Source organism: Callospermophilus lateralis, chromosome 12, assembly GCF_048772815.1.
Source record: "Callospermophilus lateralis isolate mCalLat2 chromosome 12, mCalLat2.hap1, whole genome shotgun sequence".
Classification (NCBI taxonomy): Eukaryota; Metazoa; Chordata; class Mammalia; order Rodentia; family Sciuridae; genus Callospermophilus; species Callospermophilus lateralis.
The window spans coordinates 97,203,618-97,220,099 of NC_135316.1; the positions used below are offsets into that span (position 1 = coordinate 97,203,618).

A 16,482-nucleotide genomic window follows, 5' to 3' on the forward strand; every position below is an offset into this window, starting at 1 on the left:
CTCTCTCTATATATATATATATATATATATATATATATATGACAGCAGAATGCATTTCAATTCATTGTACACAATGGAGCACAACTTTTCATTTCTCTAGTTTTACACGATGTAGAGGCACCAGGTGTGCAGTCGTTCATGTACCTGGAGTAAAGATGTCCATCTCATTCCACCATCTTTCCTGCCCCCAACGGTCTCCTTTCTACCTAGCTCTTCTTTTCTCTCCTACCTTATGAAGTGGAACAATGAGGATGCGCCCACTGCGCGCGGGGCCGTGAGGTGCTGTAACCATGTAGGGAAGCCGTTTAGCATCGTACAGTTAAAGATGAGGGTTTCCTACACTCTGGCAATTCTGCTTTTAGGATATATGCCAGAGAAACTCTTGCTTATGTGCACAAGGAAAAAATGAGCAATAATGTTTGTAACTCCTCCAATTATTGTTGTGGGAGAAAAGAGGACACCACAAATGTCCATCTCCAGAAAAATGGATAAACAGTCATCTATGCATTCAGTGAAATACTATATTCAGCTTAGTGGTTAATGATAGCTACATTCATGGACATATAAATCTCACAAACATACTATTCTATATAAAATAGGTTCCAGAATACCTAAAATATGGTTCTTAGTAGTTAATGATAGCTACATTCATGGACATATAAATCTCACAAACATACTATTCTATATAAAATAGGTTCCAGAATACCTAAAATATGGTTTCATTTATGTAAAAAGTTCAGAAAACATGTGAAATTAAAGCAATTGGTCAAATAAGCTTCAAGTGTTACTGTATAATCTGTACTTTGTAATATCTGGTAGTTGCATGGTTCGTTAATCTTCAGGCTAACAGAAAATTAAGCATTAACCTTGGAACTAAGTAAAAAAAAAATATGCAAAAACCAAACCCTTTAAAATTTACCTACTAATTTTGGGTAAATATCTGTGTAGGAAATCAGATGATTTTAGGCTGTCTCTAAAATGATACTGGTAAGTTACCGATTATTGTCCTAAATGCCAGTACTTCCCCAGGCCATCTGAGCATGAGATACTGTCACCTACCCGCATCAGCTGGCTGCAACATTTGTCGAAGTGTTATGTGTCGGCTGCATGCCTAGACCACCAAAGCGCTCGGTCTGGACAGTGACACTGCAGAAGGCTGAGCGACATGTCCAGGGCACAGATCTCGGCTCTGGTGTTTGGCGTCGGAGGGTTTGGAGCTCTGGTTGCTGCCACTGCGTCCAACGAGTGGAAAGTCACCACCCGCGCATCTTCGGTGATAACAGCCACTTGGGTTTACCAGGGTCTGTGGATGAACTGCGCAGGTAACGCGTTGGGTTCTTTCCATTGCCGACCGCACTTTACTATCTTCAAAGTAGAAGGTAAATATAACAGCACATAACAGCTTGCTTGCTGAAAGTGAAATGTTACTTTTCCCCCCAACTGTGCCTGAGTATAGTGTCCTGTTAACTCTGTGTGAGCTTAAAGGGCCAAAATTTGCCCTGGATGAATGGGGTGTATGATGTTCGCTGAAATGATGAAATCATCTATTTTACATGACAAAGGACAGTTCAGAATAACCCGTGGATCTTTTATAAATACCCAATGTAAATAATAAACGCCAAAGAAAGGGGTGGACACAGCTGGGTTGTGTTGTCACCTAGTTTCAATTTCCTTCAGTCAGAGAGGAATCCTGATGGGTCATTTGTTCTATGTTGGAAGAACTGTCATTGACTTACTCTCTCTCCTTCCTTCTGTCTTTTCAGTAAACCATACTTATCCTAAGTTCCTGTGCTTCCTCAGGCCATCTGATGTATCTAGACATAAGTGTACACATAGACGTACACAACATGTACATGGAAGTGTGTATGTGTATACAGTACATCTGTGTGGTGGGGAGACAGTGGTGGACAAGGGTCTATCTTCTCCCCCAGAGTCATGGGAACATGTGAGATGATGGATAGAATTCACTGAGGGAAGGAACTCTGTTTTCAGAGGGGTTTCCATTTTTTCTTTTTTTAAATCATGTTTAGTGATTAAGGAAAAAAAAGCAGTTAAGTGAAAGAAAAATGCCAAATGCCAAGAACTTTCTCTTTTAGGTGTTTTGTTGCTTTTAATGCATCCAAGCTTTGATCTTTAAGTATATTTGAAACTTTATCATAAGTATATGTGTCTTAAAGAAGAATTTTTTAAAAAACAGTACTTTCATACTTCAGGATGTCTCCAGGGAAATTATTTGTTATTTGATTTTTCTCCTCTCTTTTCCCTTCTTTTTTTCAATATTGGAATACTGAGGATTGAACCCATGGGTGCTCTACCATTAAGCCATATCCTCAGCCCCCCCCCCCTTTTAAATTCTATATGTTGATGGACCTTTATTTTATTCATTTATTTATATGCGTTGCTGAGAATTGAACCTTACACAGACTAGGCAAGTGTTCTACCACCGAGCCACAACCCCAGCACTCCCCAGCCCTTTTTTATTTTATTTTATTTTGGGGGGTGATTAGGGCACTTGACCACTGAGCCACATCCCCAGCCCTATTTTGTATTTTATTTAGAGACAGGGTGTCCCTGAGTTGCTTAGTGCCTCGGTTTTGCTGAGGCTGGTTTTGAACTCATGATCCTCCTGTCTCAGCCTCCTGAGCTGCTGGGGTTACAGGTGACACTATGCCCAGCTTACTCTTTATTTTGACAGGATCTTGCTAAGTTGCTGAGGTTGGCCTTGAACTTGTTATGCTCCTGCATCAGCCTCCTGAGTTGCTGGGATTACAGGCGTGCGTCACCAAACCCAGATGTTATTTACTTTTATGTCATTCTAAGAATCATTCTCTGTCTCAGCTTTCTGAAAATTTTATGTTTACAAATCTTCCACAAGCCATGGGCTTATTGTGTTCAGGCTTGCTCCTGGGTTTTGGTAAAATTCAGACTTTTCACAATCAAATGGTAAAACTGTACCTTGGCCCCAGAAAAGAAAATGAAATAAAATTTTAACTAGGGAGTTACTAAAGCATAATATTTTGTGGGGTTTTGTGTCAACTATGCATGTCATTAGTCTACAGCGAGTGCCAAGGGATAAGGAGAGAATACTTAGGTAAATCCAGGAGATTTCTAATGACAGGCATCAGAAATGTTCAAGCGTGGCCACACTAGGCAGCCCTGGAGTGACAGGTGCTATCCTCAGTAACCACTGGAGGAAGCTGTGCCATGTCTCTCTCCAGCTCAACTTCTAAACTTGTTCTGGGATATTAAAACAAACAAACAAACAACAACAACAACAAAAAACCACTCCTTCCACCATAGTAAGTTTCCCTAGAATCAGGGCAAAATTTAAAAGAAAAGAGTAACGTGTTTGTGGAGACACTCTTGTCATTCTGCATACCTCTTGGGTCATTCTTTCTCCATGGCCACCTCTTGGCCCTTTCCTACCTTGGACAGTAAGCGGAAGACATTGCATGTGGGTAAGTCTGGTTTTTTGTTCTTAACTGGGTTCATCTTTAAAAAAAAATGCTGTATTATGTTTCATCATATTTTCCTTAATAAAATCCAGTTATTGAGAAGACTATGTGTTCAACCTTAGCTCCAATGTTGATTGAAGAACAATGGTAGATTTCAATGACTTCATTGGCTACTTCCTCAAATGCGTCTTAGAGAACACACAGTTATAACTTGTATTGCTAAGAAGTGTTGATGGTGGTTTAAATAATCTTCTACCCTTAAAACTTGATTGCAGGGGAGTAATGTTAAAGGATGTAGTCGTTATTAATCCAAATGATTTCCTTAAAAAAAAAAAGTGGCTATGCTGGGTGTCCAAGATAAAAGAAAGGACAACTAATAATGAAGGTATGTAACCAGCAAGAATAAAATAAAACCTGCTAGCTCAAAAAAAAAAAAAAAAAAAAAAAAAAAGGCCTTCTGGTTTCCCTGGCCTTTGCTCAGCGATCAAGTGCTTGCCTAACGTGGGTGAGGCCCTGATTCCAATCTCAGCACCCCCTCAAAAACAATCCTTTATTTTAAAAGTTGACTTTGTTTTGCAATAGTAAAAATAATGTGTTCTGTATCTGCTGTATCTCCTGTACCTAAGAAGTAATTTTTAAAATCTGCTGAACTGACAATGCGCCCATTAGAAGACACAAAATTAATTTGACATAACCTTTTTTTCTTCATCCTGAATCAATTTTATGAGAGACATAGTTTACTGTAGAAGCCTGGAACAACATCAGGAACATCAAATCAGGAACACACGGATTCATATTGCCAAAGGAAAGGGGGCCCCACAAATTGGGATTTCCTGATCCCTATGGATTCTTTGCTAAAATTGCCAGTTGCTTTTCATTACTCCTGTTTGACAATGTGATTCTGAAGGAGCAGAGTGCTATTTGTTCAATAAGCTCTCAAACATCGCAATAATTACAAATTGAGAAAAGAACTCAGAAGCTAATGGGTGAAAATGATTATGTCATTAAACAAACAAACAAGGTGTTTAAGCCTGCATTGTTAATTTGAGACAAATCTTTTCAGATTTAGGCCAGATTAAGCCTCCTGAAGGGACAAGGGAAACCAGAGGACTTTTTGTTGTTGTTGTTTTATTCTTGCTGGTTACATAACCTCATTGTTAGTTGTCCTTTCTTTTATCTTGGACACCCAGCATAGCCACTTTTTTTTTTTTTAAGGGGAACCATTTGGATTAATCATGACTACAGCCTTTAAAGGTTTGATGTAAAGATTTATAGCTTAAAGAATTTGGTAGCTATTTGGCTAAGGAACATTCAGTTATTATGAAAATACAGGCCTCTGTCAAAATACAGTTCTGTGATATGAATTTCATGAAAATACTGCAGAGACACCAACAATTTCCACAGTGGCCTGGACATCAAATCTTCTTGATTCCAATTCAGTGTCTTTAAGACCCAAATTCCACCATAGGCTGTGTCTCCTGTCCTCTTGTGTTTTGTTTTTCTCTCAATGGGGACAGGGATGTTTTAACTATAAAAGCAAAGCATCTATCAGAGGTGAAGCAGTTACTTGAGCACCTACAGATTGTAGTGTCCTGGCGGGGAGGGGGCTCCTGGAGCCAACCTCACTTAGACACCAGGGGACAACTGTATTTTTTTCAAGAGGAAGAGTGGATGGGAAGCATTGCTCCAAGGAAGACTTGAAGTTGGATCGTGGCCACCTTGGACAGGGATTCGATGTGTGTGTTCATCCTGGGCTCCTGGTGCATAGTGGGCTTTGGATACGTATGTGCAAAATGACCAAATGACCATGACCATTGTAGCGTGTGAGTCTACAGAGAGCCTGTGATGGGACAGTGTTGTGTTCTGGAAGGAGGCTACAGTGTGCTGAGCTGAGAAGGGAGTTACAGAAGGAAGATCTCTGGATTCCAGCTCAGCAGACTGAGATCCAGATTCTGCCTCTTCTATTAACTAGCTGTGAAACTAGTCTTATGGACTTGGTAATAAGACTCTGAGTCTCATCCACAGATTTTCTCCTCCATAAACCAAGAGAACAGGACTCCAGTAGTCCCTTAAAGTATCTCTGAACCTAAAATTCAATCCAAGAGCTTCACAATGCATCAGCACTGGGCAGTGGAAGTTCAACAAAGAATCATAGCTATTAAAGGTCCTCTATTATAATTGTTCTTGAAATTAGGGCCCCCACCCTCCTTATCTATTATCTTGACTAGTTTTTCATGTTGCTCCTTAGAATTTTATCAGCTACTGGATTGAGATAGGTTTCAATGACCTCAAATGACCACATAATTCAAGCATAGGTGCCAGGATTTCAGTGGAATGAAATCAAAGCCCAGCCTGGAAGCTGCAGACAGATGATACCGGCTGCCTGTGGGAGGGTGAACCTTCTCAAGGGTCATGCCATAAGAATAGGGCCCATGGAATGGTATTTGCTTGAGACAGGGAATTTTCTGTGAGCTTTCTTTCACTTGCGGAGAGAAGCTGGAGCTATCTGTTATTGAAATTTTAGATTTCTTGCTTGTTGAAGCATATGCCTACTAAGCTCTTTATGTTGCTATGACACCACGCCATAAACTAGGTAGACACTCTTTCTAACAGACACTCTTTCTAACAGACACTCTTTCTCAGGCTCGCAAGTCCGAGATAGAGGCACCAACAGATTCAATGGCTGGTTCCTAGATGGCGCCTTCTCTCTGCGTCCTCACGTGGTGGGAGGGGCACAGCAGCTCTCAGGGCCTCTTTTACATTAGCACTAATCCCGTTTGTGCCCTAATCCCTCTCAAAAGGCCCCATCTGCTAAAATGATCATCTTGGGGGTTGGAATTTCGACATATGAACAAAACATTCACACCATAAAACATTCAAAAACATTCACACCATAGCATAGTGCCTTAGTCCATGATTAAATCATAGAAGTAAATAAATCAACGAAACAAAAAGCTGATTGCAGCATCAGCGAGGGAAAATTTAACCATTTAGATGTTCTGAAAAATATTTACGCTTTTAATAGATACCTGTGTCCTTGCATGACAATTATCATTAATCCATTTTCTAAGATCCTAATTTTGCTGAGACTTAGTTTCATTACACAAATTTAGTATTAAAATTAACTGTGAATTAAATTTCATGATGTGTCCCAAATTCCTATAAAGCTATTTAAAAGTGTACAGAAGAAGTTAAGTTTCATCTTTGGGAGTTTTTGCTCCCAAAGAGTGAGCCCAAGAAACATCCTGTGTGTTCTTGTCCCAGTGGACAGTGGTGATACTGCCGGTGACCTGTGACCAGTCCTGCTTCCCCACATATTGAAGTATAACATTAGAGAAGCACACCAAGGCAAGCATATAAACCAGGGTTTATATAAAAAGGGGTCACATAGACTTCTCCCGGGAGGGAGAAGGGGGCCACAGCTGGTATCCTGGTATGCCAAGAAGCGTTCTAACTTCTTCCATTGTTCTCCTGCCCTCTTCCCCTTATCTCTCTCCTTCCTGCCATTGTGACTAGACCCAGGAGATACTCCGTAAGATGGCCAAAAGGTGGGAAGCGACGGACGGGAGCAGCCCAGGACACATTAATTAATAACTTTATAACTCCCTGTAGGGAGGGGCAATTCCTGGGACAGGTTACCTTAGCAACAGGTTGGAGCAGGGGCTGATTCTTGTTAAGGGTGCAGGAAGGGCTCCGAAGGAATTCACATTTCAATCCTCCCCTCTCTGGATCTGACCCTTGCCTATCTGCCTGTCTAATTCTGGCTTCAATGGCATCATTTCATAAGTGAACTGACACAATCATAAGCCAAGGGAGGCAAAGTGTAATTTCATAGTAGAACCTGGTCAGGATGAGCCACCATGAAATTTTCTTCCTGTCAATCATGTTGCAAGGCACAAAGGCCAGTGCCTGGCCTTGCAGAGAAGATGGAATTAAAGCCACCAAAGGGACATCACCTGCCAAAGCAGTCTGCATCGGGACTTGGAGTCCTGAGTCAGTATGCTGATGTTCTTCACTGAAGCATTAGTGATATTTCAAGAAATCTTACCTCCACAGATAGGTGTTCTCTTAGAGGCCAGAACCCTCTCCCTCCCTCCCTCTCTCTTTATTTTCTTCCTTTCCTCTGTTTCTTTCTTTACCTTTCTTCCTTCCTTTCTCCCTCTCCCTCTCACTCTCCCTTTCCATTTTGTATTGGGGATTGAACTCAAGGGTGCTTAACCACTGAGACACATCCCCAGCCCTTTTTATTTTTTTATTTGAAGACAGGGCCTCACTAAGTTGCTTAGGGCTTTGCTAAATTGCTAAGGCTTGCCTCAAACTTGATGATCCTCCTGCCTCAGCCTCCCGAGTCTTAATAGGTGTGCAGCTGATTGTCTTAATATCCTTCATAGCCACCACTGTGTCTGGCTCTTACCAAGCACTCAGTAAAGGTATGTGGATTAAGTAAATGGACAAAGAAACTCTGTACTGTGTTAAATTCTGATATTAAAAGATACAAAGAGATTGTCCAAACATATCTCCAGGCTCTAGCAAAGGAAGAAAGCCCTAGGGAAGTGCTTAGGGAGGTAAAGAGCCACAGTGTTTTTATGAGGCGTTTAAGAAGCACAGGAATTCAGAGCCTTAATTCTTGAAGTGTGATCTGCACACCAACAGCATCTGTATCCCCCAGAAGTTTATTAGAAATGCAGAATCTCAGCCTCCCTATAGATCTGTTGAATCAGAATATGCATTTAAAAATATTTTAAAAATGTTTTTCCAGTATAATGCATTATAATTATACATAATGGTGGGATTTTTTGTTACGTATTCCTACATACACACAATGTAACAATGAAGTTTGGCCAATATAATTCCCCAGTATTTCCCTTTTCCCTGGATGCCCCCTACCCACTTCTGCCACCTATTCCTTTGCCCTACTCTACTATCTCCCTTGGATTTTTCACGAGATCCCTCCCAACCTTTCTTTTCTTTTTTCCTTTCTAGCTTACACATATGAGAAAAACCACACAACCCTTGACAAACTGAGTTTGGCTTATGTCACTTAACATAATGTTCTCAAGTTCCATCTGTTTCTTGCAAATGATGTAATTTCATTCTTAATGGTCGAATAAAATCCAGTTGTGTATGTGCACCACAATTTCTTTACCCCTTCTTCCATTGACAGGCACTTAGGTTGGTTCCACAGTTTGGCTATTGTGAATCATGCTGCTATAAACATGGGTCTCTCTATATATGCGTGTATTGCTACAATGTTCTGACTTTAATTCTTTAGGATAAAAGCCAGGAAGTGGTATACCTGGGTCATATGGTGGTTCCATGCCCAGTCTTTTGAGGAACCTCCATACTGATTTCCTTAGTGGTTGTAGTACTTTGCAATCCCACCAACAGCATAAAAGGGTTTCTTTTTCTCCGCATCCTCTCCAGCATTTACTATCGTTTTTATTCTTGATGGCTTCCTTTCTAACTGGAGTTAGAATGTGCATAGCAAGATCTCTAGGAGTCTTCCTATGCACATTGAAAGTTTGAGACATTTTCATTTAGAGGTTGGATTTAGGAGTCTGATGGGCTCCATGTTTACTAAGAGTCTCAGTCTCTCTTAACTTCAGGGTTTTTGCTAAATGATGATTATATGAGATAACATAGGTGATGTGAAAGAAAGCTCTCCACAATGGTAGCAATTATCACTACAAATACCTCTTTCAATGCCTTCAAAGTTCTCATCTCTAAGAAGACAGTCATTACTTCCACTTTATCCATTTGTTTCACACTAGCTGCTTCCTGAAATCCAAAACCTGATGGACACATGTCTTACGTCATGTCTGTAATAACGCAAAGAATACTGTTGGGCTGAGGCTGGGGCTCAGCAGTAGCACACTTGCCTCACATGTGTGAGGCACTGGATTCAATTCTCAGCACTGCATTTAAAAATAAATAAATAAGTAAGTTCTATCAATAACTAAAAAAATATTTTAAAAATTAAAAAAAGAATACTGTGCTCATCAGACTGTAGTTTGTGCCTAAAACTTGCTGTTCCTTTTCTTTTTTTTTCTTGGTACCACGGATTGAACCCAGGGTCACTTAACCACTAAGCCACAGCCACAGCCCTTTTTGTGTTTTATTTTTGAGACAGGGTCTCACTAAGTTGCTTGGGGCGTCTCTAAGTTGCTGAGGCTGGTTTTGAACTCGAGATCTTCCTGACTCAGCCTCCCGAGTCACTGGGACTCCAGGCATGCACCACCACACCTGGCACTTGCTGTTTCTTATAAGGCAAGACTACTCGGCACTTAGCTGTCAGGTTCTTACTAAAGATGTGAGTCTGTCCATTATGTCAGCTATATTTTGCGTCAGCTGGGAAGCAGGGGAAAGGCCCCTTAGGGCTCCACAGTGGGAGGAAGGGCTCCAGCGAGTCTGGGGTGTTTTGCTACTGAAGCAGGTAGAAAGAACAAACATTTACCCAAATATTCCTAGCACCGAGGGACGTGAGAAACTGTGACAAATTGTTTAATGTATTGGTTTAAGTTATAGCTCCAGAAAGCTCAAGTTAACTAGGCAAATTGAGCCAATTACTTAACCTCTCAAAGACTCCATCTTCTCAACTGTAAATGGGGATAATTCTTACCTCATCGTGTTGTTCTAAGAAATGGTGGTGTAAAACCCTTTCTGGCACATCACGAGCAGTGATCATGATAAGTTGTCATGTTGTCAATGGCGATTTTGAGAATGTAACATGAGGCCACTGGTTGGGATAATTTTTAAATGTATGCCAACCACACTTCACATTTTACAAAGCACTTTCACATGTGCTCTCAGTCATTCAGAAGACTGGCATTCTACAGTTCCCATTTCACATGCAGAGCAACTGAGGATCACAGGGGACCATATTTATACCTCTGTGGTCTTCCATAAATCTTTTGGGAAAATGGTCAGCATTTAGTACCAGCCCCAAAATCTGTGCTTAAATCCTAGCTTTGTCACTAAATTTTTGTGTGACTTTGGATAAACTCCTTAAATTCACCTTATTTCCCTTCTCTGGAGAAGGAGGGGGAAGAGGAAAACTAGTTACATACTCTTTTAGTCAGCTTTTGTGACACTATGACCAAAATACTCAACAAGAACAACCTAGGAGGCTCATAGTTTCAGAGGTCTCAGTCCATAGACAGCTGCCTCCACGGCTCTGGGTCCAAAGGGAGGCAGCACATCACAGGGGAAGGGCCCAGCGGAGGGAAGCTACTCAGCTCATGACGGGGTCAGGAAGCAGAGAGAGAGGAAGAACAACCCTTCCAGGGCACAGCCCCAGTGACCCATCTCCTCCAGCCACATCCCACCTGCCTACGGTTACCACCTAGTGAGTCCATTTAAACTAGGATGGACTGATTTGGTTGTGGCTCTCACGATCCAATCACTTTACCTCTGACTATTCCTGCGTTAACAGGGGTTTTCAGGGGACGCCTCACATCAAAACCATAGCAGGTACTTCAAAAATTTGTGGGGGAAATCAAGTGAAAGAAACCAATCCCATATACTTACACTAGTGTATGGTTTGAAATGTACCTGGGCTTGTGTTAACCAGGTATACAACAGACAGGGAAATGAGCGCCATGCAAGACATTTTAATTGGGTGCCAAGAAAGAACCCCTAAAAGCAGGAGGCCAGCATGGGACACATGGGGGAGCACAGGTTGGTCAGGAGGCAGAGGGGTGGAGGAAGAGCGTGCACCAGTGTTTTTATTAAATTTTTTTTTTTTAATTTTGTTTGTTAGAAAAGAAAGACGTGCAAGGCAGGGTAATTGGACTAAGCAAGAGTCGGATTGGCTAGAGGAAATCATCAGCAGGCTCTGAGTCCTGTTCCTGGGTGACTAGGGTAGGGGATTATGTGAGGCACCAGAGCTTGATAAGGAGCAGCGGGGGTATGCTCTGGATCACTTGGTTTGAGTATGAAAGTCTTGTTATTTCTAAGAATTGGCTAGCCCTGGGAGGCCCCAGACACTAGAGCACGGAGAACACAGAAAACAAGGAAGTACAGTTAACCCTGTGGACAGTGGATCCCTTGCTCTCGTTAGCTTAGGTATCAGCAAGGTGAGGGTTTTGCTGTCCCGTCTCTCCTTGAGGACGTCACGTGCAGATCTGATGGTCAGTGTTTTCTCCTGCTGAATATTCTGTGTAGAAATCATTCAGGTTTGTCCTTCATAGGGTTCATTCTCTCTGCTCATTGTCCGTCTGACCACATGTGCAGCTAGACGAGGCTACTGCGTGTCCACTGGACAGATTCTGTCACTGAGCATAGACTACATCTCATCCTAAAGGAAAGGCACTGGAAGGACATCTGAGCAAACATTATGCTGGACTCAGTCGTTATAAAACTTCCTGTCACTATGCATTTTAAGGTCATGTATGTTAGAGAAAACTACATGGTTCTTAGTCGAACTTAGGATAACTGGACTGGTTTTCAGGAGCCAACTTGTCCACAGTGAGGTTTTTGCTAGAGTTCTGTGTGTATCAGGAAAAATATATCAAAGGTTGACAGTTGGCAAGTTGTCCTGATGCCATATCACAGCTGTAAAGGGAGCCCTGTAAATATCCAGTTCCTGTATTCATGGTGCAGAACATAGCCTCTGGGGTCTTGGGAAGGAAGAGGACCCAGGCCTCTCCTGAGGATGTACTGTGTTGAGGAAGAGAGTCACCTAGCAAACAGTCCAGAGCAACAAGCACATCTGACCGTGAAGCTCAGGGACAGTTAGACTTCCAGAAGAGCTAGCGCTCGAACTGTCTTGAAAGCTGGGCAGAGGTTGCCAAGGGGAAAAGGAGGGAGAGAAGGTTTTTTAGGTTAAGGGACTCCCTGCTCTATAACTGATTAACTGTGTGACTCCAGGCAGAAAGCTGAACATTCAACTTTCCTTATCTGCAAAATGGGAGTATTCTCTGCTTCAGGGGGGGTGGTCAGGTTAAGTGAGTTAATTTGTGTGTACACAAATTACAGCAATGCCTGGCACCTACAATCAAAGGTCTCGAAGCAGGAGGGAGCCACGTGCATCCGGGGAGAGTAAGTCCTTGGAATTGACTGGAATAGGAGGCATCTTCAGGGGGAGGCAGAAGGTCCAGCAGCAGAGGTAGATTCAGGGGAACTGGCCAGGGACCTTCAAGCTCTACAAAGGGATCCAGACTTCACCTCGAAGGAGCTGGGAAGTTATAGAAACAGGGTAGCGGAGAGTTAATGATGGGATTTGCACTGTACAAAGATCCTGTGGTGTTTCATGTTGAAACCTGATCATTGGCACAGTGGGGACCTAGAGGAAGATATTAGGAGGTAGAAATGATAAGTGTGGTGACTCTAAGGATTCCCGGCTGGTCAAGGGGCAAGAAAAAACTGGGAGAAAATACCTGTCCCTACCTGATTCCAGTCCCTTAACCTAGTGCAGTAATCCCCAGTACCTACCAACATTTCAAGTAAACGGATTCTTGACTTCATGTTTGGCTTTGAGACATCAATTGTACAGAGCAAGAAAGGATAGTTTGACTAACTAAATTTATTTATTTTTAAACTGTGCTCTTTAGATGTTTAATGCAAACCGACAGGAAGATCTGGCAGCTATAAATAATAGTTGACAGTGTAAGGACAACAAGATTAGGAGGACGATGCCCCATCAAACCCTGTGCTCGATTGCATAGTTCTAGTCTTGCATATTCTACTTCAAGGGACAGGGACAGAAGCCATGTTCATTGGTTCCAAGGAGGGTGACCAGGAGGATGAGTGAGGCCTTGAAATAACTTCATAGTAATTTGTTTCACTTAAGGGGGAAAAAAACAAGGAAAATATATGGGGGTTGGGAATAGGAAGAAACCCATAGGATCTTCCCTAGATGTTACTAGGGAGTTGGATTTAGGAAGGTTCTGGAGAAGACATTTGTGCCAGAATTGCCCACAGTGGAACAGGCTGTCTCACAATAAACAGGCTAGAAGTACCCAGAGGATGTAAGGGTCCTCTGCTAAACAGGTTAGAGAACCAGTTCCTGCAGATGGGAGAACGGACCAGTTAATTTCTCAAGTTACTTCCAGTGTAAGACGTCCAAGATTCTGTGGTCATGCAAACAGAAATAAATTTTAAAACATCTATTTCCTTTGGTTTTTTGTTTATTTGTTTGTTTTTATAAATGACTGTGTCTTAAAATAAAACAAGAAAAAGAACGAGGGATGTAGCGTGATGGTAAAGTACCCCTGGATTCCATCCCGAGTCCCAAAATAATTAATTAAATAAAAGGAACCGTGAGACAAAGTAATAAGAGTCATAATATGTTAATGTTATCTTATTTTAATCCTAGTGGTAAATATGTTCGAATTAATAGAAGAAACAATAGTCCTTTATGTTTAACTGCCATTTTGAGAGGCTTTAAGCACACCCACAGTGGGCCACCTCATCTTTGCTGGGAGAAGGAGCTGAGTGATGGGAGGACTAGTCCTGCTTTTAACTGAATCACTTTGTGTTGACACCTGTGATCTGTATGTACCTGATGTCGTCTGTGCATAAAAACCAGGCCAGACATCCTGTAAGGAGATTGATTTTCTCCATAGACAACAGGGGGACTTTGAGGACTGGGGATGTAGCTCAGTTGGTAGAGCGCTTGCCTCGCATGCTCAAGGTCCTGGGTTCGTTCCCCAGTACCAGGGGAGAAAAAATGAGGGCTTTGGGTGAGCTGGGCAGGGGAAAATGAAGGACCATCTTTTCCTCCATTCCAGATGTTCTCGTTTACTTGACCCGAGCTGGAGGCCCATGTACACATCCCCACTACACTGACTCCTCCCTTGTGGCTGAGATGCTTCCTCCACACTGCACCTGGGCTCTACGTTCTCCTGCCCTCCCTCAGCTTCCAGTCCCTAGAGGTCAGCTGATGCCCAGGCTCCTGTTTATACCTGGACCTCAGACCTCTCACTGTGTAGCTGGCTGAGGTCTGGGTTCTGGGTGGAGATCCATCTCACACCATCCAGCCCGCCTGCTTGCTCTGTCCTGATCCAATGCCCTCTCTGGACACCACAACCTGTTTCCTCTGTCTCCCTGGTTCTCTCTGACACCAGAACTTACTCTCCTTCATGAGTGCCTTGGGAAGAACTATCAGAGCGTATCTCCAAGCTGGGGGAACATTGGGGAAAATGGGAAGGGGACGAGAGGGTGGGAACGTGTATATGGGTTCCATTGATTTCATCTGGAAAAATACCCATATTCCCCTGGTGACTTCCTCTACCCCAGCTTCAACCCAGGATTTCTGATCCAGGATCTGCCTGAGAAAGCGCCCTCCCCAGTGATCTTCCTATTGCAGCTTCAGCTCCAAAGCCCACCTGCAGGAGGCCCCCGTGTGTTCTTGGTGGGGCCATGTGTGGTCAGGCTGGGGCAGGGTGGTCATCCTGAATAGTCTCCAGGCTTGCTCTTCTGCTCTTCCTGTCTTCAGTGACCATTACTGGGAGAGTTGGTGAGTAGTGGTCAGGTATTCAGCTTTTGCTCCAAATCCTTTTAGAATCATAAAATAAATTCATAGGTTGGGGATGTAGCTCAGTGGTAGAGTGCTTGCCTAGTATTTGTAAGAGTTTGATCCTCAGCACAACAAAACAAAAACCCCACATGCACTGGTGTGTCCACACCACACAGGCACACATGACGCATATGTACAGTCTACAGCTAATGCAAGAAACCCTCACCACGCAGACACTCTGCACGTCCCATGCACACAGATACATACACTCATACAGTCAGCACACAGGAACCACACATTCGCATTCTTCACCTTTCAGGCCACACACACTTGTCATGTGGACAGCGCACTTGACAGTCATCACACATGACAGTCATCAGAAAGAGAGACTTAGAGACCAGTATTTACAGTTAGGAATGTGACTCTCCAAACAGAATCAGCTGAAAATCGCCGCTCACGAGCACCAGGGTCAGAAACGCACATTGGAGCTGGGGTCAGCACTTTAGTACAGCAATTCAGCTTCCTGCCTCATTGTCACATGAGTTTCTCAGGCCTACAGAGTGCCTAGGAGTGACCTCTGTCACACCATTGCATACTTTAAGTCATCTTACCTCCCTCCTAGTCTCCCAGCTTCCTAAACATTTCCTTGGGTGAAATTTGGGGCCCCCCATATTATAAGTGCTCCATAACATCAGTTTCCTTCCTTCCGGAAACCTGATGTCCTGTTCCTCCTATAGGGTTTAAGCCATCTCCCTTCATCCCCGCTGCCCCTAGACTTCCAAATCCAGAGCATGACAGCAAGTTTCCCTCCCCACTTCCCTCCCCGGCCTGCTGATCCCGGCCTTCTCCCCACCTCCCTTCTTCTGCATTCCATGAGTTTGCTGTGTAGCTTTTTTTTTTTTTTTTTTTTTTTAAGAGAGAGTGAGAGAGAGAGAGAGAATTTTTTTTTTTAATATTTATTTTTTAGTTTTCAGCAGGCACAACATCTTTGTTTGTATGTGGTGCTGAGGATCGAACCCGGGCCGCACGCATGCCAGGAGAGCGCGCTACCGCTTGAGCCACATCCCCAGCCCTGCTGTGTACTTCTTCACCACCCTCCTGACTCACCTGCTTCTCCCTCACCTGGACACCCAGGCTGGAACCTGGAGTCCCCTATGCCTGCCGACACTCCTTCAGGCTGCCGCTGTCCAGGCCAAGCCTGTAGCACCAGCTGCTCATCCTTCCCCTTCTCCCCAAAGGGAGCTGCCTCCTGGCTCTGGCCCAGGTGATTGCCCACCTGGGCTCAGCCTCTAGGCTCTCCCTGATCCACTAGATGGGGATGAAATATCAGTCCGTTTTTTTTTGTCACTGTGACCAAAATACCTGACCAGAACAATTTAGAGGAGGAAAAGTTTGTTTTGGTTTATGGTTTTGGAGGTTCAGTCCACGGTCAAGGGGTTCTATTGCTCTGGTCCCCAAATGAGTCAGAACATCATGGCAGCGGATAGCTGCTCAACTTGTCACATCCAGGAAGCAGAGACAGACAGACAGGGAGAAAAAGAGGAAGGAAACCTTCCAGGGCACAACTCC

General features: G+C 43.2%; 1 protein-coding gene across 5 annotated transcripts in view; it reads left to right on the forward strand.

Annotated features, from left to right (window-relative positions):
- The first annotated feature begins 1,165 nt into the window (after positions 1-1,165).
- The window catches only part of Cldn10 (claudin 10), an 89,969-nt gene continuing 74,652 nt past the window's right edge, over positions 1,166-16,482 (forward strand). For 3 of the 5 annotated variants that reach the window (XM_076872505.1, XM_076872507.1, XM_076872509.1), the window contains exon 1: positions 1,166-1,322. In XM_076872505.1, coding sequence (XP_076728620.1) covers positions 1,166-1,322 — 157 coding nt within the window. Of the gene's footprint in view, positions 1,380-16,482 lie in introns of all 5 variants that reach the window. The other 2 variants (XM_076872506.1, XM_076872508.1) reach the window with 1 other exon arrangement.